This window comes from Antechinus flavipes, chromosome 1 (genome assembly GCF_016432865.1).
Source record: "Antechinus flavipes isolate AdamAnt ecotype Samford, QLD, Australia chromosome 1, AdamAnt_v2, whole genome shotgun sequence".
NCBI lineage: Eukaryota > Metazoa > Chordata > Mammalia > Dasyuromorphia > Dasyuridae > Antechinus > Antechinus flavipes.
Window position 1 is genome coordinate 714,871,947 of NC_067398.1, and position 27,866 is coordinate 714,899,812.

A 27,866-nucleotide genomic window follows, 5' to 3' on the forward strand; every position below is an offset into this window, starting at 1 on the left:
TTTGTCCTACCTTGACTCTAGCCTTCAGCAGTCTTCTTTCTGATTGCTCGTGGGCTGCTGGCCGATTTTTTTCTGTATGTCTCAAGTAAGAGAATTCACATACTTTGGTTTCTCATTGGAATTTTTGTTTCTATTTAGTTTGGTGCGTACTTTAGGTTTTTTTCAGGAATAACTACAGTCTAATGATACTTACTTGGCAATTTCATGCAGAAGACACTCCATCCAACTTGGAGCATTTTTTCTGGATATACCCTTGCTAGGAAGACTGTTCCCTTCTCAGCTCCACCTCTTGGCTTCCTTCTAGGTAGCAGCTAGTTGGCCCTGAATAGAGCCTGTACCTAGAGTCAGAAAGATTCGAGACTTCCTCAGACACCAATTACCTGTGTGACCCTGGGCAAGTCACTTAAACCTTTTCCTCATGAGTTTCCTCATCTATAAAATGAGCTGGAGAAGAAAATGGCAAATCACTCTGGCATCTTTGCCAAGAAAACTCCAACTAGGGACTGAAAGTTGCTAACGACAAGAAGTTTGTTTGACTTAATTAATCAATTGCAGGAGACATAAAACATGAGCTGATTTAGTTGTTTGACTTTTTCAAAAGAGAATGGGAATTGTTTGTGCCATTGTTTGTTGTATTTGTATCTGTGCTTTATATTCAGCAAGGATGGCCCAGAATGAATGTCTAAATGAATAATCGGAAAATAGTGGCCAGAATTTTTCATCTCTGCTAATAATAAAAGAAATGGCTTATGATTATAGCACTAGTCGGTCAGTCACCTTGCAAATATATGTTGAGTGCCTCAAATGTGCTAGAGGCCAGGAGAAGTAAGCTGGAGACTGATTTAGTTACAGGGAAGGATTCTTCACAGGACTGTTAAAGACTGTTATAAGATTCTCATTGAGGGTGGAAGGTCTGGACAGTGGCCAGTGCATGGGGAGGATGATTGGTGGCAGGCCTTCTTGAGGCTGGATTCTATTTGAAAATTCCCCTAAGGTCATTCCCAACCTGCTGGTTCCATAATATTTTGGGTACTCTAACTTTGTTTGATCCATGAACCAATTCTCATATTTCCTATAAGCATTTCCTCATGCTTATAGTTGCCAGTTGTTTACTCTTACTTTATAACTGCTCAGTATACAATGTCTTGTATCTCACACTAGCCTTGGGAGTTGAGCCAGGGTGGGATAGTGTCCTTGGAGCGGTTAAGGGGTTCGCTCACATTCTTCCTGGGCTGGCGAGATGCTGGACAGAGGCTGCCTGGAATGTTGAACAAGTTGCTTTCCTGGTTGTAGCTAAAAAACCTCGTGCTGATGCTCATAGAACACAGGCTTTCTGTGAGGTGCAGCTTGAAATACATATATTACTAGACCCCCGGGCGGCTATTGCCTCATTAGGCATCTGTCTGCCAGAAGTCTAGACAGCCCAGTTGTCATCCTGAGACAAGCATTTCTTTAGCTAGGAAGAAAGACTAGGTTAGAGAAGTCAACTTGTGAGGGTTTGGGGTTTTTTAATGAAGTGCCAAAGATTTGCTTCAATAATAGAAATCTTATTGTTAAGATGTTACCTACAGGAATTGCTATGGATGGTTTGCCATATGAAAGTCACGTCTTAGGATGGCTACACGGGTTGCACCATTCTCAGGTCTTTGAATGATTTAGACAATAAAAGCAACATCTTTCTTGGCTCCCACCTCTTAGCCTCCAGCTGATGCAATTTTTAGCCCCAGCAACTCATGTTTGTTTTTATAATTTTCTGCATCTTTTCCTTTTGTTAAAAATAAATTTTTATTGATGTCTGTTGTTTTTATAGCTTCAGAGTTTACCCCAAGGTTCTTCCCCGCCCCAGCATTCATCAATCCAAATTACAGTATTTTTTTTTTTGAAGACCAAGAAAGAAGAATAAAAATTTGATAATTGATCACTGCATTGAAAGTCTGAAAACCTGTTCAGTATGTGACATCTGTTCACCTCCCAAGTCCATGAGGGGAAGATAGAGGGTGTCTTTTCATATCTCCTTATTTGACTCATGCATCAGCTTTATACTTTTGCTACTTTCATTTTTGATTTGTGTGTGGTTCTTTCCATTTACATTGCTATAATCATTATGTAGTTTGTTTTCTTTGCTCTGAAGACTTCACTCTGTATCAGTTCATACACATCTTTCTATTCTTCTTTGTATTCATTATACATATTATTTCTTACAGCTTGGTCATTTCTGTTACATTCACGTACCATAATTTGTTTAGCTATCTTCCAAGCAATGGCCATTAACTTTGTTTCCAATTCTTAGCTATCACACACACACACAAAAAAAATGCTGCTGTCAATATTTTAGTGTACTTCATATGGTAACTTTCTTATTAGTTGCTTCCTTGGAGATATAAGCCCGTAATGGAGTCTTTAGGTCAGAGGATATAGACATTTTAGTCACTTTATTTGCATAATTACAAATTGATTTCCAAAATGGTTGTGCTGGTTCACAGATTAGTGTGTCTATTATCCCCAAAGCCTTGAAACATTGGTTATTGCCAATTTGTCATCCTTGTCTCTTTACAGGGTGAGACCTTATGGTTATTTTGATTTGCATTTTTCTTATTAGTTAGTTGGAGTGGTCTTTCATGTGGTGGTTGTCTGCAGTTCTTTAAACTTGGAAAAAACTTTGAAAAAAAAACTTCTGGTGTATGCTGCAAGAACTATCTGTTTCTTTCCACTTGAATCTAGCTTTTGTCATAATGGCACAGATTCTGTTGTGCTTTTACATGCCATATTTTATTTTCCTCAGCACTGGTTGCATACATGGATTTTATTTAGAGTTGACATTTGAATTGTGGTTCATTGACGTATTTTGACTCTACATTATAACCCGTTTTCTACTCAGGTGTCAAAGTGATTTTTCCTAACTCACAGGTCTGAACATGTCATACACATACTCACTAAATTCCCATGGTTTCCTATTACCTCCAGGATCAAATACAAAATGCTCTGCTTGGCATTCAAAGGCCTATATGATCTAGCTCCTTCCTACATTTCTAGTCTTCCTATACCTTACTTTCTCACATATACTCTGAGTGATGCTAGTCTTCCTTTCACTCCTCAGCCAACAAGTATTTTATCATGTGCCATCACTTAGCTCTGGGGGATAGAAAGATGGGGGAAACCAGCTTCTGCCCTCAGTAAGCTCCCAGTCTTAGTGGGGAAGACAGACGCAGACAACCATGTTCAAATAACTTGGGAATAATCAATCAAGACAAGGAACTTATATTAAAGGGAATGAGAAGGGCTTCTTGTAAGAGGTGGCATTTTAACAGACTTGAAGGAAGCTGGAAGTAGAATTGAGGAGGAACAATATTTCTAGCCTAAGGGACAGGCCTAATGAGGAGAAAGTTAGGAGATGGAGGGTTGTGATGGGAAAATGGGAAGGAGGCCAGTGCCCCAAGATTTAGTGTAGGGAGCGGGTGGAGGAAGGTGTAGAGGAAGGATCAGGTTATGAAGATTTTATATTTGATCATGGAGGCATTAGGGAACCCTGGAGGTTTTTGTGCTTGTAGGTATGTCATTTTGACATTGGAATATGGGATGGGGAAGTGGGGCGAAACTTGAGGAAGGGAGACCAACTCGCAGGCTCTTTTCAGGAGTGCAGGTGTGAGGTAGGGGGCCAGTGTCAAGAGGAGAGAAGAAGATAGAATAAGCTACAAGGCTTGGCTGATTGGACGTCAGAGACAGGTAGGAAGAGTGAGTGAGGATAAGAATGACATGGAAGCTGAAGGAGCAGGTGTGACTGGGAGGATGGGCGTGCCCCTGAGAATCAGTGCAAAGTGGGAAAGAAGAGAATGTCAGAGGAAAAAGAATTATGCGTTCGTTGGGTGCATGTTGAATTGAAAATCGATTAAACAATAAACATTTATACTTAATAAATAGCAGGGACTTAGCCTGCTAGGGACCAGGAACTGTGCCATGCTCTGGACCATGGGGCAAGAGGCGACAGAAAGGTGAGATTGAGATATATCCACCCAAGAGTCTTCTGCATTGACGAGATGACTGAATCCGTGGGAACTGATGAGATTGCTCAGTCATGCTATAGAAGAGAACCCAGAACAGAGACCTCTGGGCTACTCCCCCTGGATGAAAGTCTTGTAGCAAAGGAAACTGAGAAAGAGGGATAGTGTAGATGGGAAGAGAGGCTTCGGGGAGATCGAGGAGAAGACTTCGACTAATGGTATCTAGCATTGTCAGCCAATGTTTATTAAGCAGATACTAAATGCCAGGCACTATGCTAAGTACTAGAGATATAAAGACAGACAAAAGACAGCCTCAGATTGCCCAAGGAACTTGCAGGCTAAGGAGAAACAACTCTGTGTAAATTATGTGAGCAAACTGTCCAAACAGCTCTAGACAGGATAAATTGCAGATAACTGAGGGAAGGCAAGAGCATGAAGGGACCAGGAAAGGCTTCTTGAAGAAGGTCTGATTTTAGCTGAGACTTTAAGGAAGCCAAGGAGGTAAAGAGGAGGAGGCAGAGAATTCTAGGCCTGGGGGACAACCAAAAAAAAAAAAATGCTTGGAGTCAGCAGTTGAAGTGCTGTATTTGAGGACCAGCAACAAAGAGTTTTACTGGATTGTAGAATATGTGGTGGAGGCTAAGGTGTTAAAAAACTGGAAAAAGTAGGTGGTGTCCAGCCCAGCAGAGTTTTGGATTGGGTCCTGGAGGTAATAGGGAGCCATTGTAATTGATTGAATAGACACAGAGGGTCATGTGCATATCAAAATATAAAGTATACCTCTGAAATGAAATTGTTGAAATATATGCTGAAAAAATTATCCAGAATTACCTAATTAAATCTATTTTACATATATCGTATACATATTTATATAACTCTTCCAATTGAGAGGCAATATAGTGTAGTGGAACTCGAATCAGGAGTTTGACTTTTGCTTCAGACCTTTATTGCTAATGTGATTATAGGAAAATTACTGACTTGTCAGGGTGTTGACATTCTCATCCGTAAAATGGCTGTAATTAGACTTCTATTGCTTACCGCACAGGGTTATATATCTAGGATAGGGTCATTAAATCTTTGCTTGCAGATTGGAGGGGAATGTTTCTTGAATTTTATCATCTGCTAGTCTTTGTGTCCATGTGGGTTAGCAGTGATGTACTTCAGTCATGTGAATAATTCAGTGGCCATTCTCTTTGGCAAAAGATGGATTAATTTAGGGGAATAGATTATAGACAAAGTGAAGGGATACAATAGACACCAGGAATGGTAAATATGAAAGAGTGGAAGAGCACTTGAAAGAAAGCTCCTCAGTGGAACTCGGTTACCCAGTGGAATGGAAGAATCCTAAGAAATTGGGCATGTCCCTAGCTATCATACTAAAACCTAAAAGGCATTTAGAACCCCAGAGAGTTAGCTATAAGGAAGAGAAATGGGGTTGGGAAGTATAGTGGAGTTAGGAGAAAGAGCATTTGGCATGGGGGACAGGGAAGAGGAAAGATACCTCGAGGCAGAATGCTGTAGTGGGCTGACCCAAAGGAAAGCAGCAGCTATGAGATGGCTCATCAATAGATTTTATAGGGAAAATTTAACTCGGGAACATGGCTGGGATTACTGACAGAGCATGGCAAAGTGAGACCTTTACAGAGGGTATCAATTCTCTGCTAAACACACCCAACATTGAAGAATTCATCTGTAGGAAAGCAAACCTGGAAGGGGAAGGAAGGGAGTACCTTGGAGAGCTGCTTTCATTAATTTATTCTGTAATGTTGTCCTCTTAAAAAGAGAGATTTTATTTTATTTATTTATATTTTTAGCCAAATGCTGCATTGACTTGATCTCATCAAGTTTCATTCTTTTACTTGACATTAATAATAAATACTTGGTAAGATATCACTACCAGACCCATACCTCAAAAAGCTCAGAAAAAGAGGAAAGGGGCCCACGTAGGAAATAAATATTTCTCTCTCTCTCTCTCTCTCTCTCTCTCTCTCTCTCTCTCTCTCTCTCTGTGTGTGTGTGTGTGTGTGTGTGTGTGTGTGTGATCAGCTCTTTGTGGTTGGAAATTGGAAAGGTTGATCATTAATTGGGCACTGGTTAAACAAATTGTGGTCAGAGAATGTGATAAAATACTGCTATACTATAAAATGATGGAGGTGATTTCAGAAAAGCCTGGAAATATTTGTATGAACTGATAGAGAATGAAGTAAGCAGAAGCAGAAGATTTATACAGTAGCAAAAATATGAAGATAAACAGCCTTGCAAGAACTCTTCTCAGAGTAATGTTCAATTGTGTCTGACTCTTTATGACCTTATGGACCATACTGTCCATGGTAAAGATACTGACAAAATGGTTTGTCATTTTCTTCTTCAGTAGATTAAGGCAAATAGAATTAAGTGACTTGCTCAGGATCACACAGCTAATTAGGGTCTAAGGCTGAGTTGAAGTCATGCCTCCTTATCATAGTTAACAGCCAACCACAAGTCCAGGGGACTCATGATGAAACATGTTGCTCATCTCCTATTAGAGTGGTGATGACCTAACTTTAGCTTTGCAGACTTCTTGATGGAGCCAGTGCAAGAATTTGTTTTGCATACATGCTTGTAATAGGTTTTGTTTTTCTTGCTTTCTTAATAGCAGAGGAAATGAGAGGGAGAGAATGAGAATCTGAAATAAAATCACATTTTAATGTCGTGAAAAAAGTTAGATGAGAATTCCATTTTCTCTCCTTTTCCCCCATTAAAAAAAAACCCACTAAAATTTGAATGCAGACAATATATACACATTTACTCCCAATAATATAAATGGAACAAAAAATCAACCAAACACTATGTATTTTGAGATGAGATTACATCTCCTTGCCATCATCAGTCACTATCCTCAAACTCACCCTTGAACTTTCTGATTCTTTCCTCTTTCTGTCCCTAAGTCACTAAGATTATTTGCTGGAAATCTTGCTCCCTGTCACTTCATGTCTAGAACAGTGCCGTAACTTCCTACAGGTCTCCCCTGAACCAGTTTCTACCCCACCCCCCCCCACAAAATCAAGTAGTAAACATTTATCAATGACCTTGAAGTCCTTGCCATCGAGTAACTTACAATCTAATGGAGACATGAATACAAATAGATACAATATGCAGGATAAATAGGAAATCATTTATAGAGGGAAGACTCTGGAATTAAGAGGACTTGGAGCTTTCTTGTGGAAGGTGGAATTTTAATTGTTAGTTAAAGGAAGCCAGGGAGGTCAGGACTTGGCAAGGAGGAAGGAGAGTACACCAGATCTGGAAAACAGCCAGTGACAATTCCCAGAGCTAATGAATGCAGGGTCTGGTTTGTGGGATGACTAGGAGCTGGTGTCATTGAATCGGGGAGTCCCTGGTGAAGGATAAGATGGAAGAAGTCTGGAAAGGAAGGGGGTGGGGGTCAGGTTTCAGAGCTTTGAATGTCAGAGGCATTCTTAGACGCAATAAGCAACCACTATAGTTTGAGTAGGGCAGTAATTATACTGGAACAGTCTTAAAATAACTCTTTAATCACTCCCAGTATCTTGGGTGACTCTCCATCGCCTCCTGGATCTTGTCTGGGAATTCCACCTTTGTAGCTTGATATTCGGAACTTTCCATTCTCTGGCATTAGTCTGCCTTGCCAACCTTGTATTTTATCATTTGATTTGGTGAGATACACAATGCGTTATAACTGTTAACATGTAAGAAAGAGGTTTAGGTTTGAAAATTGATTATGATATACTTTTAAATCAGATGTAGTGTTCACCAAATAAGTTATCTTCTACCTTTAGATAAGGAATGAATAATTTTCCAAAACCAGCTAATCATTCATGAGTTGTAGGGGATCTTTCTGTGTATGAATAAAACCAATTAATTTTTATGTCTGGAGTTTTTGCTTTCTCAGTTCCCTTTTTATGGATATCACTTGGTTTATGAAATGAACCACAAAACAGTCTTTTTGCAGAAGGGAATCTTCTAATCAGCATAATCAGACTGATTTTAATTCCTCAGTATAAGCTAAGACATTATTTGCTCAGGAATTGATTAAGACCAGTGGGATTTTAAAAAGTGAATTATTGGGTCTATATAGCACTAGAATGGAAATTAGTCAAGTTGGTTTTGGTGAGCACATTAAATCCATAGACTTAGTTATTAACTGAAAAAAAGTGACTTTTTTTCTTTTTTCTTTTCTAGATTTCACTTGAACAGGAAGAAGAACCTTGCCATCTGCTGAGCTAGGGCGAGGATCCTCCTCCTAACCTGGGCTTCCTGTCATGGTAAGCAGCAATCGCCAAGTAAAAATGTTGGACTCGGACGTAGCCTCATAATCCAGCTGATCTCTACATTCAAAATTAAGCCTTCTTCTCAAGAAAATAATTTAATTTTCTTGAACCTGACCTTCATCTGCTTCTGGCCTGTTCTCAGGAGAATAGGATTTAGAGGTAGAAATAACCTTCCTTCTCTGGAAAGAGTCATTGGCTTTATGATCAGAGGCTGTGTTGTCCAGTGGACACACCGAAGCCTCAAAGCTGCTGGTCTGGGCTTATCTCCATCTTTACCAGTACTGAATCTTTCAGCCTCAGTCTCCTCCTCCGTACAATGGGGATATTAACTAGTACTTGCCTCCGAGGATTGTTGTGAGGGCCATTTTAGCAAACTTTCAAGTGTTATATAAATACTAGCTATGTTTATTAGTGACCAAATTAGTCCCTGTAAGAGCCAAAGGAGAACCTTGAGGCTTTATACCTTGTAACAAAGTAAAGTTGTATATTAATAGTGAGTGTTTTGTTGCTTTTTGTTGTGTGTGTGTGTTTTTTTTTTTTTTTGTCAGTAGATGTAGAAAAAGAATATTTCTTAGGTCTTCATAATTTCTGAGTAAGTACCTTCTTTTCTTGAAGGAAATAATCCCTCATCTTCCCCTTTCGTACACATGGACATTCTCTGCTCTCTTCTCATGAGGATCTGTCTGAGAAGCGAACCTGGCCATGCTTCTCTTCCTTCTGAGTCTGTTTCTTCCTTCTCTCCTTCCTCTCCACCCCCAACTCCCCAAGACAGACGGAAGCTGTGGGTGAACCAGCTCCCTTGCCTCCCTCTAGGCTCCTCTCTGTCAGACTACAAACTCTGTCAGGGCCAGGACTTTCTTTGCCTTCTCAGCTGTATCCCCAGTACAGTGCTCAGAACGCAGATGACATTTCATAAGTGCATTCCATTCATTCATTGTCTCTCTTCGCCCAACTCTGAAAACTTCTGTCCTCACTAGATTAAGTGTATAAGCTCCATTGAAATGCTGAGAACTCCAGACTCAACTGAGGCATAGTGATGAGAAGCTGGAGACCAGGCACTCACCAGGAACAGCCTTCTCTGATCAGCCCCACTTCCAGCTCCCAGCGTCCCACACAATTGCTGGAGCCAGGATGCTTCATTCTGGGCCACAAAGAAGGAGCCAGCTTCATTTCAAGCTTCATTAGGGACTTAAGGACAAATGTGTTTTTAGATTGTTACTTCATTTAAATTAGCGGTGCCATGGAGCAGGGGCTAGAAGAGAGGAGGAGGGAAGGCAGTTGTTAACTTCAACTGGCATAAGATTATTTCCAGTAGACATCATGAGTTGATACAACAGCCTTGAGTTTAGCACATGACATAGGGACCGCCTGGAGGGGAACAGACTCCCTCTTGAAGGCTGTAGAGATAATACATGAGGACTTCTGAGGGAGAGCCCTAGGAGATTTTGTCATGTGCGTCTTTCCCCCCCAGTCTGAATTGTACATGACTGGGTTTGGGGTAGCTTCTCTCCATGAAAACAGCACCTCACAGCTGCCATATTGTTTAGCTGGTCCCATGGCAGATGGTCACACTGCGCAGCGCAGCCTTAGCAGGCCCAGCCCACCTGCCACTCATGCATTTGCTGCATTTGTAAAGAGCCAAGGGAGCTGAGAGGTCCCCTGAATACTTGCTTTGGGACGCAAGGCTGTCACAACACTCAACAGGATTTGGAATCTGGAAAACCCAGATTCAAATCTGGCTTCAGATACTTGCCACGGCACTGCTGAGTGCCTCAGTTTCCTCTTCTGTAAAACGGGGGAGAACATAGCACTTCGCTTCCAAGGTGGTTATGGGGATCCAGTGAGAGCAGCACTTGGCTCACAGTCACCCAGCTAGCCTGAATTGGACCTAGGCCTTCTGATTCTAAGACTAGTGCTGTCTCCCTCCAAATACTCCTGGAACCATGGAACCACCTTCCTGCTCTGCTGCTGGCATTCTGTCCAAAACTTCTAGCTGAAAGCGTTTCCTTTAATATATTTCCCACATCATCATTACACCGCCTGTTTTTATAGTGCTTTATTATTCACAGGGTACTGCTCTTGCTGTTCTCATTTCACATATGAGAAAAAATGGCAGTTTTGAGAGGTTAAGGAACTTGTCTGTGGTTGCATAACTAATAATAGAGCTGGAAACTTGAATCCAGGCCTCTGGACCCCAAGCTTGATGTTCTTTTCTCTATTTACCAGCTGTCTTTTACTTACTGTAGTCTAGGTGGTCAGCAGAACATGCCATCCACAATAAAACCCTAAGAAGTCACTTTCTCTTTGGCCCAATTCTACCTTCAGCTAGCTGCAAGACCCTGGGAAAGCCATTTCCCTTCTTGAACTTTTTTCATTTGCAAATAATAGGTCAGATGAAATGAGCTAGAAGAATCCTTTTTAGTTCTCCAACTTGGTCAAGTCAGTGGGGACCTTTCTCTTTTTACTGCTAGAGGGGTACCTTCGGTCTCCTGAGTGCAAGGGATCATGGCAAGGATGCTGAACTTAGGAGAGGGGATACCTGGGCCCACATGTCACTGCCCACAGCCTTAAGCACCAAGTAACCTTGGGGGCACCTTTCCCCAATGTCATCGAGAGGTTCTAGTGAGTTAAGATATAGAACAGTTTTTAACATTCATTTAAAAAGCTTTTGAATTCCAGATTCTCTCCCTCCCTGAGATGACAAGCATTTTTATACATGTGCATTTAGCATTCTAACATGCCAGCTATTATTCTGATTCTGTGTGGTAGGGAAAAAATCCCTGCTCTTTCTTTCCCTCACAGGTTCTCAGTGTGATCCACATGCTCGAAAGCAGCTGGAGTCTCTTCAGTTTGCTCTCTGAATGGGAGGGCTTTTTCTTTCTTTCTTTCTTTTTTAACTTCCCCAGCACCTCTTCCTCTCTTTTCTCTCTGTTTTCCAGCATGCTAGAAAAAAATACTTTTGTTGCATTTCTAATACAAGGCGATTTTTCTCCTACTGTTTCACATGGTCCATTGGGGAAATAAAAATGTTATTTCCTTACAGGTAGGGTGAAGATGGGAGATAACTGAAATTGGTTTTTGGGGAGCTGAAGTGTGATAGCAATCTATTGTTAGGACTGGTAGGAATCTGTAAAATGTTGAAGCTGAAAGTACTTCCGAAACAAAATCAACTAAGCATTCATTAAGCCCCTTCTGTGTTCTAGATGTGTAGACAAAGCCCCAGATAAAAGCACTCACATTAGGTTTGTCAGTGGCTATTGTGTCTTTTTCCCTCCAGACTTTGTCCTTCATCATCCCGCTCACAGTTTCTTCTTGGGTTGCATCCACTGGACTTGGTCATCACCCAGGGAATGAGAGCACCGGTTAGGGTATTTGAGTACATGACCTTTTTAGTTTTTTAACCTGCTCTATCCTTCTCTCAACCACTTAAAGGTCATCATTCATGGCTGTGTGTACAGGGATAGTCAGGTCAGGGCATCTATTGGGAGGAAGTTATGTCGCATTGCTTGGTCTCCAAAGATTGGGGCAGGCAGCTTGGGATGGCCCCGAGAAGTCCAGGGCTTCTGCCAAGCCATTGAATGCCTTTGGGCAAGCCTTTTCCCCTCCATAGACCTCAGTTTCCTCCCAGAATGGACAGAGATCTTCTTAAATGTCTCTTCTGGCTTTGAGGTTCTGTGACGCAGTATCTCTCTAAGAAGGGGCGAGTTCTCTTTTGATGGCCTGCTGCAGGTCTGGAGGAGTACCTAGATCTCTCTCCATTATTTTGCAGCCCTTTTCCCAGTTGTGAGTGGGAGTCTGAGAAAAGACTCATAATTCAGCTCAATGCAGCTGGCATTTTTCCTCCATGTTTCTAGGAATTTCCTTTCGGAGATCTTTGAAAAGAATGGCAGCAATCACCTCTTGATTTTTGTTTTTAAAGAGAGACAGTGATTTAAATGAAAAGCACATCATTCTTGAGTTTTATACATGGTTTCCTTTTAAATACAGCAACAAGCACAAGGACCAGTTTATATAGCACTTGTGTTTGATGCATCTCCTGGAAACCAGCAGCCATCTCTTTAAGATCAACATTCTCATGGTGCCAAGGCTTGGGATCTCACGATCTCTGAAGAAGTGAAAATGACTCTTCCCACAGAGGGTAAGGGGGAGGGTGCAGAGTGGCAGGAGCCGACTGCATCCCAGAATCAGGTATTGACTCCAAGAAGGCACGGGAGTCAGAGATGTCTGTCAGCAGGGAAATGTAGGCTAGGAAGAGAAGATTGGGCAGAGGTGTCCACTGGTACCTCGTGAAAGCAGGAGAAACCCAAGGGCTGGAGGCGGGCTGGTCTTAGGAAAGGACGTGGACAAGATTCCACCAAGTGGATGAGCCCCCAGGCCCGTGAGAGTCCATGGCACTTAGGGGACTTGGCCATGGCATACGCCTGTGAGGCAGCTGGTGCAAGGGTGACCCTCATTTTTCAGATGGGGAAACTGAGGCTCAGGGAAGGAAAGGTGACTCTTGCTATTGTTGGACAACTATCAAGGATCAGAGTTGTGACTTGAATTTCAGTCAAGTGATGCCAGACACACTGCCCTTTCTGCTTTCTCTCCATCTGAAGTTCACTGGCTCTTCTTTTCCCTTCTTTGGTCGATAATGGGAGAAATCCCTAAAACTGGATATACAGGAATGCAGGACTGGTTTCAGCTTTGGTTTGTTGGTTTTTTTGTGGGGAGGGGTGGGAAGGGAAGAAAATGTATGATTTGATGGTTTGAATTTCTAGCTTTGGGGTATTCCAAGTCATTTATATATTAGATTGACTGAAATCCTAGTAGATATTCATCGGATTAGTTCATGTCCTAATTTGACATTAACATAAATGTCACATGGGCTTTAATTTTGGGGATATGATTACAGTGGTGAATTACAAAATTATAATTTTATGGTCAAAGTTGGTGTTAGGTTTAATCCTCAAAATTATACCTGACTATTTTGTTTGGTTAAAAATCTTTCTCTTGAGGAGTTTTACTTAACTGCCGAAACATAATTTAAATGTTTGCTAATATCTGAAGGTTGTTTTTCTTGTATTTGTATGATTTTCCTCGGCTTTTGAAAATTACTTTGTAAGCAGATGGAATCTTGATTTCTGGAGTAGCTTTCTAATGAACTGTATGTTCCCCAGATAAGTCCTTCTGCCCAGAATGGTGACCTAAAGTGAAAGATGCCTCCTTTATATACAAATTAAAGTAAATTATTTATTTCCCCTAAAGTCTGTACCAGCAACTTCATTAAAATGTGATTTGGTTGAACCATCCTTAATATCCTCTTTTTGGCTATACATTTGGTGTCGAAGCACTTGCTGTCTCTGGTTGTGGCCCACGTGGATTGGGATATTTTTAGGAGGTCTCTTAATTTAGCTGGTCTCCAGTACCCAGTAGTCCTTTCTCATGGGTCCCTTTCATGGGTCTCTTTATGATTGTCCCATTGGTCACTGTTGAACAAACCCTATGATGGGTAAATAAGAGCAGCATCAACATTATTCAGAGATTTGGGGTTTTCCAGGATGAAGAGACACAGCACAGCCTTGAATGCATCCAGGCCAATCAAATCTTTCCCAGGAAGCAATTGATTCGAGAGGATGAGAATCTTCAGGTAATGACTAGGTCACTTTTGTCCTTTTTGACCAATCCATAGTTGTGTGGTTGCTAACAAGGTCGCTGAGCTTTTGGATGGGACTCACTCATATCTGCCTTCTCCATTTGATCCCCACTTCCCTAGTTCAAGGCTCCCTGAGCTCCTGATTAGCTTCCCTGCCTCTGTGATCTCTCCCTCTCCATTTTTCCTGTATGCCACAATCCCGGCTCCAATTATGTTTCTTGTCTACTCAGACCCTTCATTCCTTTCCATTGCCTGCCATGTTAAGTCCAGATTCTGGACTGGCAATCAGGACTTTCTCTCGTCTGGTCCCAACCTGCTTTCCAAGGCTCGGTTCACACGCCTTCCCCTTCACATGTCCTACACTCAGCCAGAATGGGCAGCCTCCCTTGCCAGTCATGTTCTGTACTTGAGTCCTCTCTCCTAACCCCTCCATTCACTTTCTACGGAAGTTCTTCGTGGCCTTGTTCAGGTGCCCCCCTTTCCAGGAAGCCTTCCCCGATCTCGCCCTCCTGGGAATTGCCACAGCCCTTAAGACTTCTCTTAAGACACGGACATATCTTACCTGTAATACAAGACTAGACGTTCCCTGAGGGCAGCAGTTGTGTCTCATTCATCTCTGTGTCTCTTGTCATACCTCCTCCCTACCCTGATGGCACTTGGTGAATGTTTATTTAAAGGCAGGCTAGTGTTGGAGGAAGTGTGCGGGCCTTAATCCAGTCCAGGCTTTGGCATCTACTTGCTGTGACTGTGGGCAAGTCCATTAACCTTCCTGAGCCTTAGTGAATATTAATTACCTCATCTATTAGAAGGGGGGAAATGACACTTAGACCACTTGCCTCAGAGGATTGTTGTGCAGAAAGTGCTTTCCATGTTTTGGGGATGGCTCTGCCCTCATTCTCTTGGAGTGAGTGCTTTCTCTGGATTTTTCTAAAGCTTCTAAGCTTAGCAGCGCTTCCCCTGTTTGACCCAGTGACATCCCCAGAATTCAAGAGTGAAGGGAAAGCTCTCTCTGTTTTTTTTTTTTTTTATCCCATCAAAGGCTTTCAGAATTTGAAGGGACCTTAGAGGTCATATAGCTCAAGTAATTTGCTCCATTTAAAGGAAACGAAGCCTTACCCAGCATCTGCAGACTTGTATCAGCTGTATGCAGGGTCATCATATTTGAACCTATAAGTCAGAATATCCACTGTGGAAAAGTTCCTACCTCAAATTTAAACATAAAACCAATTATATATATTTTACAATTCTTGCTGTTTGAATAAGTGCATCTTAATATAGCAAATGGGTTGCATTAGAGGGATCAGCTTTGAAGAATTTGTTTGATGGCTTCTGAACTTTGAAAGATTTCTTTTTCCATTTTGAAGGTTCCTTTCCTGGAACTTCATGGCGAGAGCACAGAGTTCGTGGGCCGGGCTGAGGATGCTGTCATCGCACTGTCTAATTACAGGCTGCACATCAAGTTCACGGAGTCTCTCGTTAACGTAAGTGATCAGACCATGGTGAAGGCAGGGAAGATTTGATGGAGGGGAAATTTCAGTAATGATCTTGAACAGAGAAAGAGGATAATGGACTTGCGAACAAAAGTACCCTCTGATTTTGTTGGGGATGCATTCTTTGGGCCATCCAGCTATAAATTCGTACACTGGGTGTGCATACACAGACTGAGGGACAGACGAAGGACACCCCTAGAGCTTCACTCTGCAGGGGCCTATTAGGGTGAGATGTTTGTGCTGCTTTGTTTTCTCATGAGTTTTTTCTGAATCTTGAGAAGCACATGCTTTCTTTGGGTCTGTGGAGATGCCTGGTCCTCCTCCTAGAAGAGGGCTCTCTCATGATACCATCAATGATTCCATATTTGGGTACTTCCAGCAGCTGAACCAGAATGGGCTGCTAGTCACTGAAGTTTAGCGTGAGAGATGATCTCAGCATCATAGGGTTTCAGAACTAGAATGAACTTGAGCAGCCATGGAGTATTGTAGTCAGAGCATGAGACACTCAACACTTCCTGTGACCTTGGCCTAGTCACTTATCTCTCTAGGACTCAGTTTTTTCCATCTGAAAACTGAGGGATTTGGAGACATGACCTAAGCTCCCATGTAATTTTGAATATGTTTTCATGATCTTCTGACATCAAATTTCAGAACTGGTCAGTACCATCAGAGCCAAGTGACTCTATTACTCTAGTATCCCCACAATGTGGCATATTACAGTAAGTGATTTTTTTTCCTTTCTGTTGGTCTGTCATTATAGTTCTAGGCTATGTATTCATAATTTTATAATTCTATGGTGGTCTGTTTTTTTTTTTTTTCTTTTGTACAATGCGATAAATACACCTTGGTTGTTTAAACATTTATCACTTACTTTCCAATTCATTTAATCTACAGATCAAAAAAATCATACCAAAGTGGCGTGCTTTTAATTGTAAAATATAAGAACTATGTATTTGTCCCTCACATGTTATACATTTTGGCCATAGTGATAATTGCAGCCTCCTCAGAACCACAATCTTGTGGATTCATTTTAGTGCGTAGAGCTGGGATGTGATCACACCATTCATTACTATTCTCAATATGCCAGCACAGCTGCCTTATTATATTTGGGCTGTCAGCTAAAAAGATATAGCAGGTTTCTCAAGGAGGAAGGTTCTCTGTGCCGCTGGGCAGTTTAGAGCTTGAACTCGGCTCCAAAGAACACTCCTACCAAATTCTCAGATACTGAATTATCTTTGTAGTGTCAAGTAGAATTGACAGAACATTTAACTCAATTTTGTGCTTTTCTACTTGCTAATGGACCAGAATTAATCTGGAATCATAAGTAAGCTTTATTTGGAGGGAGATGATAGAGATTTACAATATCCTACCTCTCTCTTGGAACAGGGGCTTATTCTCAAAGATCTGCCTCCTCCCTCTAGACCAAACAAAGCAAAAACAGCATCTTTAGTATTTATACTCTCTTGGAATGTTCTTCTATATAGTTTAGATCAAAGAAGTGTGTGGTGATCCAAATGGTGTCACATCTTCAATTCTAAACTGTACATAGACCATTGAGTCTTTAGTATTTCTGTCTGCCCAGTACTGTACTGGTCACATCCCTATAAAGTCCTCAGTTATAGTCGCACAACAAGAACTGGGATTGAAATGGATTGGCCTTTTGTTCTTCCTCTGGGACAGCTCATCATTCAGAGACATGGTCCTTCTGGTCCTTTTCAATAAATGTTCCAAGTTTTGCTTCAGGGAAATGAAAAACCTAATATAGTGGCTTTGGACAGAAACATGATTAGTGTTCTGTAATTCCTCCTTAATGACTTCATGAGTGTTAGACATTTCAGATTAAGAAAGATGATGACTTAACCTGATACCTACAAATAAATTAATGTTTACACCCTCATCCATCATGCTTAGTGCCATGCAGACTATAGCGTTCTATAAAGGAGTACATATTCTTTATAGGGACCCATCAAGCACATTTTTATTAGTCCTAAGAGATGGGCCTTCACCTAAAACAGAGATGATCAAGGTGCCCTCTTTTAAAGTCATCCATATATCCAACTGGGGGGGAAGGGAGGGAGAAAGCAAATAATACCTCAGAGCCCAAATTGGTTGGCTGTGAATTTCATGGGCTGCCTCTGAATATTCAACATTTTTTAGTATAACTTATATCAGTAAAGCAGTTTTGAAAATGACTTAGCAAGAGGTCTTTGGTAGCTTTTAGTACCTTCTAAACGTTGTATGTTCTCTTTTAATCTCACAGTCCATTGAGTAAGACATATTGGCGGGAGCTAGGTACTATAAATGATATATAACCAATGAGACACTCAACAGCAAATTCTTGCACATAAGAAAAAAGCCATATACCACAGAATTAAAGTTGGTTGTAGTCAAGGGAAAGCTAGCCTGCATTTCCCCAGCTTTCTGATCCCATATTTTTTTTCTTTGAGATCTTTCTAGTCTTAGGCAATGTATACATGTATTAATGTGGAGTTCCATAAAAAATTCAAACCTTTAATTCATGTCATTTTGTCTCTTCCTTATAATTTGGTAGACTGCCTCTCAATCTGCTCCTTGTGAAATCCCAGTAAGTAGCATGATCGTGCTAGGATGTTGTCCCATCTGTGTTTGTAGCAGACTTGTTTGGAATGTTCAGGAAGCTTCCTTTACAGTGTCGGTTGAGGAGTCCCAGACCTTTGTAATAAAGACATTGTGTTTGAACGGTACAAGAAAAGGTTCGGTGGGCCAGAAAGGGGAGATAGTCATGCTGGAACTGGGCCTTAAAGGGGGAGAAGTTGTTGTTCAAAAGATCATTTCCAAATTCAGTTCTGGCTTTTGAAATTGCATCACTGTTGTATGTAGTTCCAGGGCCAGGCTTGCAAGGTTGATAGTTCTGGGTAGGGCAGGTTGCCAGAGGTGACTAGGAAGGAGGTCAGCTGCTCTCAGATTTTCTAGTTTTAGTATTCTATAGTGAGGAACCTTGCCCTTTAATGGCCACAGAACCAAAGATTGGCGGGATGGGGATTGTGAGTGGGGAAGTGAGAGAGCAGAGGACAAAAGAACAGATTTGGACACTGAGGACGCAGCTTAAATTACTTTGCCCCTCTCCCCCTTATTTTCCTCAACTACAAACTGACAGCATGACTCTGTGACAACCGGGCCCTTTCTAAGTCCAAATCCAACGATCCTGGGACATTTACCCTCACCCTTACAAACTAGGGAGTCAGGGATTAACCTTACTAGGCCTTGGTTTTCTCTTCTTCGGGTTGCCAAGCATTTATTAAGTGTCTACTGTGTATATAGAGCACTAGGGAGACAAAACATTACAATCCCAGTCCTTCTGGAGCTTGTATTTTTCCCAGAAGGTCACAGTAATTATCCTCTCAACTCACTGTGAAGAAAGTCCTTTGAAAAAGTAACATGCTTTATAAATGTGAGCTATAGTACTTTATTGTTACAAAATACTTTCACACTTTTTCTTATTAATATTTCATTAAAATTTAATATTGAACAGGCAACTAAATACATCAAATACAGGCAATTATACTTGGCTTGGGAACTATTTGTATTTAAGTTAATACTACGATAACTTTCAATTTCTAATGTATCTGGAATCTGAGGGTCCAAATCAAGTCCAAAAGATTCTTGAAGTATGACTCGCTCCATTGTCCTGAGTTCCAGTGGTTCCCATGTACTGATGGGATGACACCATCTGCACTTCCTTACCTGACTGGGTCATCGGTGGGAGGTGAGATTGTCTGTGTAAGTGTTTTCACATACTACCTACCTGTTCTCAGTGGAGATGGTAGGAGTAAAAGGCTTGGATTGGAGCTGGTTCTGGATGTGGTAAACAGGAAGAGCCTGAAGTGCCCCCAAACCCGAGGCTACCCATATCAGTTCTATTGGAGAACAGTTTTGCCAGGTCTCGGGGCTCTGGCAAATTAGCCCTTTGTGATGAGTTTCTGTGTGCCTCAATGATCCTTAAAGAGGATTGGATGGATTCAGGTGGTATCCCTTCCTGCCTGCGTGACCTTAGGCAAGTTATTTGCTTGGGATGCTATTTCCTTACCTATAAACTTCTGATGTCCTCCAAACCTTTAATTCTCAGAAGAAAAGTTATGATCCAAGACATCTAATCAGTAAGCTAAGTTTTTGAAAGCCTTTTTCTGTCTCCCTCCATCCCCTTCCAGCATCTTCTTAAAGATTCCCAAGGAAACAGATTGGTGAGGGAAGGTTCTGAGACAGTAGAGAAAAGCTCCCTGGGGAACATGGCATCCCACTCTCTGCCTTCTCAGAAAGAAAATAGTGGCTCTCATAGGTAGAGAGACTAGCAGAGCATGTGGTCTGATGGACACCAAGAGGAGGACCCCCTTTCTTCCATTCTTATGCCATCTCCCATAGCATTAGTGAAGGGGGGCGGTGCTTAGGATCTCTTATCTCAATAGGGGGCAGCCATTCCCTGGGCCTGTGAGATGTGAAGATGGCTGATATTTGCCTTACAATTCACATTATTCTTGTTCTGTGTGAAGTCCAGGAACCCTCTTAGCCGGGTACTTTGGCCAGCAGAAGCTCAAGAAGGCTCATGGTTCTATTGTGCCAAGAGTAGGTGGCCTTGGCATTTGTTTAGATGGTGAGTGACTCCTTATTGCTGCTTTGACTCTGGTAGGCACATGGGCACAAGTAACAGGTATGGTTCAGTGAATAGAACTGGAAGAGGATCGAGGAGGCAGATGGGACATTGGCTGGTCTTAGCTCCACAACTCGCACCACTGGTATGACCAGCCAATCACTTCTCCTTTCTGTAAGATTATCAGAGTCCTATAATTAGTTTCATTTGACTTTCAGAGAAGCCCCTTCAGCTAAACAGGGAGCCTCTTCTCATTTTATATAGGAACCGAGTCTCCTAAAAGTTCTGTCTCATCCAGAATCATTGGATCCAGCTCATTTGAGTCCTTCCTCACATGTGCTTCTTCTCTTGCCCCTCAGAGCCTCTCTTCCGCTTTTGTTCTCTAAGAGTTTCTTCCCTGCTCAAGCTACCATTTGGCAGTATCTTGTTTTTCTTAGCATCTTGGAATTAAGGCTGTGTAGGCACAGAATGTTCTTTCTTTCCAGTACCAACCAGAAGGAAAGTCCACAGGTTATAGTCATGGAAGTTCCTAGATATAAGTTTTAGTCTTAGGTAGAAAGCCTTGGGCTTACATAGACTCCCAAGTTCAGTCTTTCAATCTCTTCCCCTGGTCTTAGTTAGTTTTCCTTCTACTCCCTACATGAGCCAGTTTTCCTCTTGAGACTCATGTCCCGTTTTCTTCGCTGGAGATACTTAGACATGGAACACTTGGCTCAAACGCATGATGTGCTTGCCATCCTTAGCAGAAGGAAGATCAGAATCAGGGGAGAGTTTCTCCCTCTTAAATGCAGAAACTTGTCAGACTGTTTCCAGATTCTCTTTTGGACTGACACAAGAAACAAAACGTTTCCTCCTCTTTCCATGGAATGGAAGTGACCTCAGTCAGTCAGTGATGGAGCAGTCAGTTAGAAGTCAGTAATCATTTACTAAACAGCTGCTATGTGACAGGGACTATATTAAGTGCTAGAGATAAAAATACAGAAAAGAAAGATAAGTCCCTGTCTTCAAGGAACTTAAAATCTAATGGAGGAAGACACAGCTTACCAAAGCTGAAAAGTCTGGGAGATGGGGAACTGGGCAGCCCTCCCCAGGGGCATGATTGATTATAATAATAAGCTGCTTAAAAAAAAAAAAAAAGAAATGAATAAGGAGAAATAACTCAACCATAGATAGCTACTATAGAAGAGAAAATCTGGGTTCATATTCTGAGGAAGATAGTGAAGCCAAAAAAAGCCACTCCTTTTTCAGTGAGAAATGTCAAATGGTCACAAGTTCAAAAAATAGTGCTTGGAAGAACTTTTAAAAATACTTTAGAAATCAAACAAAGATTTAGGAAAAAAAGAAGCAATCCAAGAAAATTATGAAAAGCAAGTCAGCCAACTGGAAATAGAGAAGGAAAAAAATAATTCCTTGAAAACTAGAATTGGAGAAGGGGAAACTAATGATGTTATAAAACACCAAGAGATAATAAAACAAAAGGGAAAAAGAAGAAAGTATGAAACATCAGAAAAACAGCTGATCAAGAGAAGAGATCGAGGAGAGACAATACAAGAGACTACTTAAAAGTTGTGATAAAAAAACAACTCTTGATAAAATATTACAAGAAATTATTAAAGAAAACTGTCCTGCAGTTCTTCTAGGAAAAAAAGGTACAAAGTAGAAATAGGAAAAAAAAAAAAAATCTACTCATCGCCACCTAAAAGAGATCCTAGGAGGATATATCCTCCTCCAGAGAAAGAACTGACAAACAAGTATGCATTGTATGATTTTACATATATGTAGATGTACATATGGACATGATTGTGGTTTTATATATATATATTCATATTCAAATTTAATTGTAGCCTTCTAATGTAGGTAGGGGAAGGGAGGGAAAGAAAAAAGTACACAGAGGGGGGAAAAACATAGAAGGAAGCATAGAAAAGCTGGGTAGCTTTAAAAATAATGTATAAGATTTATTACATAGGTTTTTGTGAAATGGGAAAGTATTGTTTTATATTGGATCCTCTCCAATACATGGAGACGTTCCCTTTATTTTTCATTTTGAATTTTAAGTTTCATATGAATTTAATTTTTTTTAAAAAAGGATTTTTTAAAAAAACTTCAAACATTTATTAAGTACCTATTTTAGATGAGGTGCTGTCCCAAGCGCTAGAGATACTTAGAAAGGCAAAAGATAGTCCCTGTCCTCAGTACAAAGTCTAATAGGAGAGACAACAAGCAAATAATATGTATAAGCAAAATAGAGACAAGACAGATAGGAAATGATCAGTAGAGAGAAGATGAGTTAAGAAAGGCCTTCTGTAGAAGGTATGATTTTAGTTGCACTTGGAAAAAACCAGAGGTGAGAAATGAAAAGCATTGTAAGCCATGAAATGGCAGCTAATGGGACTAGCCAAAACTGGGAGATGGAAGGTCTCGTTGGAGGAAATACCTGCATTGGAGTTTAAAAAGGGGAAAAATCAAGGATGGCATCTAGATTGTGTGGGTGTGGGGTGCCGAGAAGATGGTTTTGCCTTTGACAGAGAAAAATTTGGAAGGGGGGAAGGCCTTGGAGGGAAAGATCTTTGATTTTAAGATATATTAAATTGAAGATATTTACAGGGCATCCAATTGGGAAAGTCCAACAAGCAGATATGGGAGAGAAAAGGACATTAGAGACTTTAAGGCTGGGCATGTTGATCTGAGAGTCATCAACATAGAGATGATAATTGAATTCATGGGAACTGATGAGATCAACAAGAGAAGTATAATTGGAGAAAAAGAAAAGAAGGCCCAGAACAGAACCCTGAGGGGTGCTATGGTCAGAGGAGGTGATCTGAAAGAGGTTCCAGTAAAAGGAGACAGAGAAGAAGTAGTCAGAGAGATAGAAGAACCAGGAGACAGTGATTTCCTGAAAACCTGGAGAAAAGAGTGTCTTGGAAGGGGAGTGATGAGTGGTGTCCAAAGTTGTCTAGAGGTCAAGGAAAATAAGGATGGAGAAAAGGCCATTGGGGGTTGGCAGTTAGGGCATCTTTGAGAATTTTGAGATTAGACTGCTTAATCCAGACTCTTAGACTGAATAGAGAAGACTCCCCCGGAGGCCAGCAACTTATAGAGGACAGTGCCCTGGGAACCCCAATCCTTGTTCTCTCCACTCTCCATTGGTGCATCTTCAGTGAAGTATTGGAGGCTCTAGAAGCTTCAGAAGTCTGGATTTCTTTGCTGTCTGTGCCCTTTAAAGATGTGCTGAGAAATTATTTACAGCCAAGGGGTATTGGGAGGTAAACACTGGTGGTTTTGTTATAGTTCTTCCCTTGGGATGCCATACCTTGTGGCTTTTGCTTTGGGGACAGAGAGCCTGTGTCCCAATTCACTGCACAGGGAAACGTCACTGGAAATACTATGGGTCCAGATGTTCTCGCTCTCGTGCTTTTCTCATCCTCAGAGGCCGCTGATCAGCCCAGTGGGACAGATGGAGGGAACACGGTGTCAGTGCCTTCTGAAATAAAGGGATTTAATCTTCTTACTTGCAGGTTCCATTACAGCTCATAGAGAGTGTTGAATGCCGAGATATATTTCAACTTCATTTGACTTGCAAAGACTGCAAAGTTATCAGGTATGTGCATCCATGCTACTTTTTAGTAGCAAAAAATGTGGAGAGCAAGTGGGTCATATTAGAAAAGTTAGCTTATTGTTTGCTACATGTTCTTCTGAAAACAGTGCATGCCCAGTTGTTCCTTTGTTATCTCATTCCGATGACCAGGAAGTTGTGGATCTGCCTGTGATCATCACGTATCTCGGATTTGTGCTGGGCTGGAGAAATTCTCATTTCAGGTCCAATTCAATTGAGCCAAGTAATTGGTGCCTTGCTACATGCAAGGCTCTAGGTAGGTGCTCCCGAGGGATTCTCAAATGAATAGAAAGCATCATCAAAGCCTGTCTTCTGCACCAAGTCTCCTTCATTCCCTGTGGCCTTTTGTCTTCATTATCCTTTTACTTGCATGTCTCTATGTAGTATCTTAAATTGGTTTAGTACAGAGCTTCTTAAACTGTGGGTTTGGGGTCGCAAAAAATTTGGCAACAGTAAAAGGTTTTTGAACAACAGTGACCAAAATTAATTCCACATCAAGTGAGTAACAAACTTGAGACGTTTCTGGCAGCACTTGCCCGTGTTGTATCACATGACTTCACTGCAGCCCTGGTTCTGAACGCACAACTTGTGCACTTTGCACTGCACATGCACAAACGTTACAAGAAACGCCTCAGCTCAGATTTGAGACAGGGTCATATAAAAATGTCTCAGGCGGAAAAGGGGTCACGAGTGTGTGTGTGTGTGGGGGGGAATGTAAGAAGCCTTGGCTTAGACCATCAGCTCCATGTGGGGAAGCACTGGGCTATTTTTCTTCAATCTGCCCACTGAATCTAGAAGGAATTTGTAGGATGACAGAATTTAGAGTTGAAACAACCTTAGAGATCATCTTTTATTAAAGGGAGTTGTGTTAAATGGACATATTTTAAAGTTACCCTGAATATTTGAAATGTAATTGTTAGGAGTGCATCCCAGAAAAAAAAGTAGAAATTCCCACCTATTCCAAATCTCTGAAAGGAAAATTAAAAAACCAGTAGCTTTATTATTATTTATCATAATAATAAGGTGTGTGTGTGTGTGTGTGTGTGTGTGTGTGTGTGTGTGTACATAAACATCATCTTACAATTCACCAGGGACTTTCTTGCACTCATAGTTGTTCAAGTATTATCTCTCCATGTGGAGAGGAGTGACTTCAGTTCACATGAAGAAGTTGTACATGGAAGGTCTTGAGGCCTGCCAATGGGGAACAGAAACTAGGAGTTAAACAATGGGTTCCTAGTTCTGTGATGTGGTTTTGTTTTCCCCCATCTATAATAAATTTGCCTGTAACCCACAAGAGCAAAGTAAGGCCACATAGTGTTTGAGAAAAATACTACTGACATTTAATTTACTGAATGATTTAAATAAAAGATGGAGAGACACTCACTGTTTGAAGCTTCTAAAAATGATTTATGGATTTTTTTTTTTAGAGGATTGACATTAGTACATTTTTGCCCATAGGGTGTCAAATACCCTCTGTTGATCTTTGCTTTCACCTGAGCTGAATGACAAATTTCATTAGCCTTAAAAAAAAAGAAAAAAAAAAAAGCCAAACTTTGGTGTCTGTGGGCAGGGGTAGCCACATCCTGGCACCTCCTCATTTGATTCTCTCAAAAACAAGAGGAAGAATGGTAGAGAGTGAATTTTTAATGGCCAATTTTCTGGTTTTTTAAGGTTCAGAGAAGTGAACGGTTTGAAGAACAAGTTTCAAAGAAATTACTTTTTAATGTTGAGGCAGATTCAAAAAGTTGTGAGAGGAAAGGGACAATTACCTGAATGTCTTTAAACAGTAATAGAAATGATTTCTATTCATGCCAGATTTTAGTCATAGTGTTTGACATCCATAATCTCATTTGTTATCATTGATACCACCATTCAGTCTGTCAAGGTGAAGTGACTTGGACAAGATTGAATAGTTTAACTGGAGAATCAGGATATCCAGTATATCCAACTTTCTTTGACTTTGTCTAGATAGTTTTAAATTGACTCGGAGGCTTATTTGCTTCTTTTCTTAGAGCCAGTTAGGTGATGCAGTAGAAAGAGTACGGGGCCTTGAGTCAGAAAGATCTGAATCCAGATCTCCAGCCTTGGATCTTTACTGGCTATGTCCAGAGACAAGTCACTTCACCCTGTTTGTTGCAGTTTCCTCCTCTCTAAAATAAGCTGGAGAAGGACATGGCAAACCATTCTATAGTCATGAAGAGTTGGACACAAGTGAACCAACCCCAAAACAACAATAATAAATACTTGTTCCCTTCCCTTTTCCTTTTGAATAATTGATATTTCAACAATTCATTTTATCACTCTGTGCCTAACACTTCCTGCACCCAGAAAAATGCCAGGTTTTGTTTCTCATCTTTGGCTCCCCTGGACACCAATACAAAGCCTTGACCATTTTTTGGTATTCAGATCATGATTTCATGGGTCTAAGGCAGTTCCTCAGTTTGGGACTTTCCAACTGATGTTGACCAGCATCTCATCTCTGTAACATAGAGAGAGGCCACAAGCCAGAGGCTCAGAGGAAGGGAGTAAATGGGATGACTTCCAGCATCTCCAGTGTGTATCCAAGGCAGGCCTTAGACCCAAACAGCAGTGACTCCACGGATTTTCCTTTCTTCTCTCCTTTAACACGTGCTTTCTGCACTGGTGTGGAACACATACTTCAGTAGTGTCGGTGTGGAATTGGCCAGGCACGTGTTCCTCCAGTTTGGCAGGAGTACAAGTCTCAGATACCTCTCGCTCCACTAGACTCTGTTACTGCAGAGCATTCAGTAGTACAAAGCAGAGCACTTGATTTAGGTCTGAATGGGAAGGTCATTAAAGATGAGATCCTAACTTATACACATCAGTGTCACGGTTGTTAAAACCAACTCCCTTAGAGTTTCATTTTTTCCTTCATTTTCCCACCACCTAACATAATACCTGGCCTCATAGAAGAGGCCCTAAATAACTGCTTATTGATTGATTGGGTTCTTGTTTTTTTTTTTTTTTTTTTGTCCTTATAAAGGTGTCAGTTCTCAACCTTTGAGCAGTGTCAAGAGTGGCTCAAGAGACTGAACAATGCGATCCGGCCTCCTTCCAAGATAGAAGATCTCTTCTCGTTTGCATATCATGCTTGGTGCATGGAGGTCTATGCCAGTGAGAAGGAGCAGCATGGGGATCTGTGCCGACCAGGTAGGCATTGCTCATGCTTTGAGCTTTCAGTCCCTTTCTATCCTTGGAATTTTAGACGAGGAGAAAGTCCTTAACTTGAGTGTTGATTACAAAATCAAGATTGAAAATCAAGGTCAGATTGGAATCATTTTAATTGAATGCTGTACTTTCTCATTTTGATTATTTCTTTTGCTGATTGTGCTCAAATACATGAAGGGAAAGGTAAACAAGAAAGAAATGAAGAATCTGAATAGAATGTTAGGAAAACTAGACATTAAAGACCTTTCACATTTCTTGAATAAGAATCTCAAGTATTACACCTATTTCAGGTTAGCACACATATTTGATGGGATTATACAATAATGTGTACAGAACTCAAAAATAAATACCCAAAGATAAATATTATGTTAGAGACCACACTATAATAGAAATTGTAAATTTTTTTGGTTTTGGTTTTGGAGACGATTAGGGTTAAATGACAGTCACATAGCTAGGAAGTGTTAAGTGTCTGAAGTCAAATTTGAACTGTGTTCTTCCTGACTTCAGGGCAGCCATCAAGCTGTCCCAGAAATTGTAATTATTAAGGGAAAGAGGAACAAAAAACAAACTCAGCTGAAAAAAGGTTACCCTAAAAACAAATAATTTTATTAATAGAACATGAAGACCATTTATGGACTTCAGTTAAAAGTAGTCCTGAAAGAAAAATGCCCCTAAAAAAATACTATGAAATATCTATGTAAAGCATAAAAGTAGAAAAGTTAAAATAAAGAAAATTGGAAACAAAAGGATTGTTGTTCCAATACAGAGACATTTATTTAGTACTTGTTATGTCTGAGGCCTTGTCCTAAGCACCTGGAGATATGAGTACAAAAAAGAAACTGTCCAGAACTCCCAATGTTTATACATTTATTAAATGCCTTCTGCGTGCCTAGAACTGTACTAATTGCTGGGGAAGCTAGTACAAGCAAGAACAAGAACAATCTGCTCTTAAGGACTTTATCTTCCCATACAAGAAGACTGCACCTGGAAGAGAGTGGAAAATGAGGGGGTTAGCTGGGGATGGGGGC

At 40.9% G+C, this 27,866-nt stretch overlaps 1 protein-coding gene across 6 annotated transcripts in view; it reads left to right on the forward strand.

Annotated features, from left to right (window-relative positions):
* MTMR3 (myotubularin related protein 3) overlaps positions 1–27,866 on the forward strand; it is a 169,667-nt gene that overhangs the window by 101,451 nt on the left and 40,350 nt on the right. For 5 of the 6 annotated variants that reach the window (XM_051973086.1, XM_051973088.1, XM_051973090.1 and 2 more), the window contains exons 3-7: positions 8,199–8,281; positions 13,827–13,916; positions 15,287–15,403; positions 23,552–23,634; positions 26,654–26,820. In XM_051973086.1, the coding sequence (XP_051829046.1) occupies positions 8,279–8,281; positions 13,827–13,916; positions 15,287–15,403; positions 23,552–23,634; positions 26,654–26,820 (460 nt within the window). In that variant the 5' untranslated portion in view covers positions 8,199–8,278. The remainder of the gene's footprint in view (positions 1–8,198; positions 8,282–13,826; positions 13,917–15,286; positions 15,404–23,551; positions 23,635–26,653; positions 26,821–27,866) is intronic. The other variant, XM_051973089.1, reaches the window with a different exon arrangement.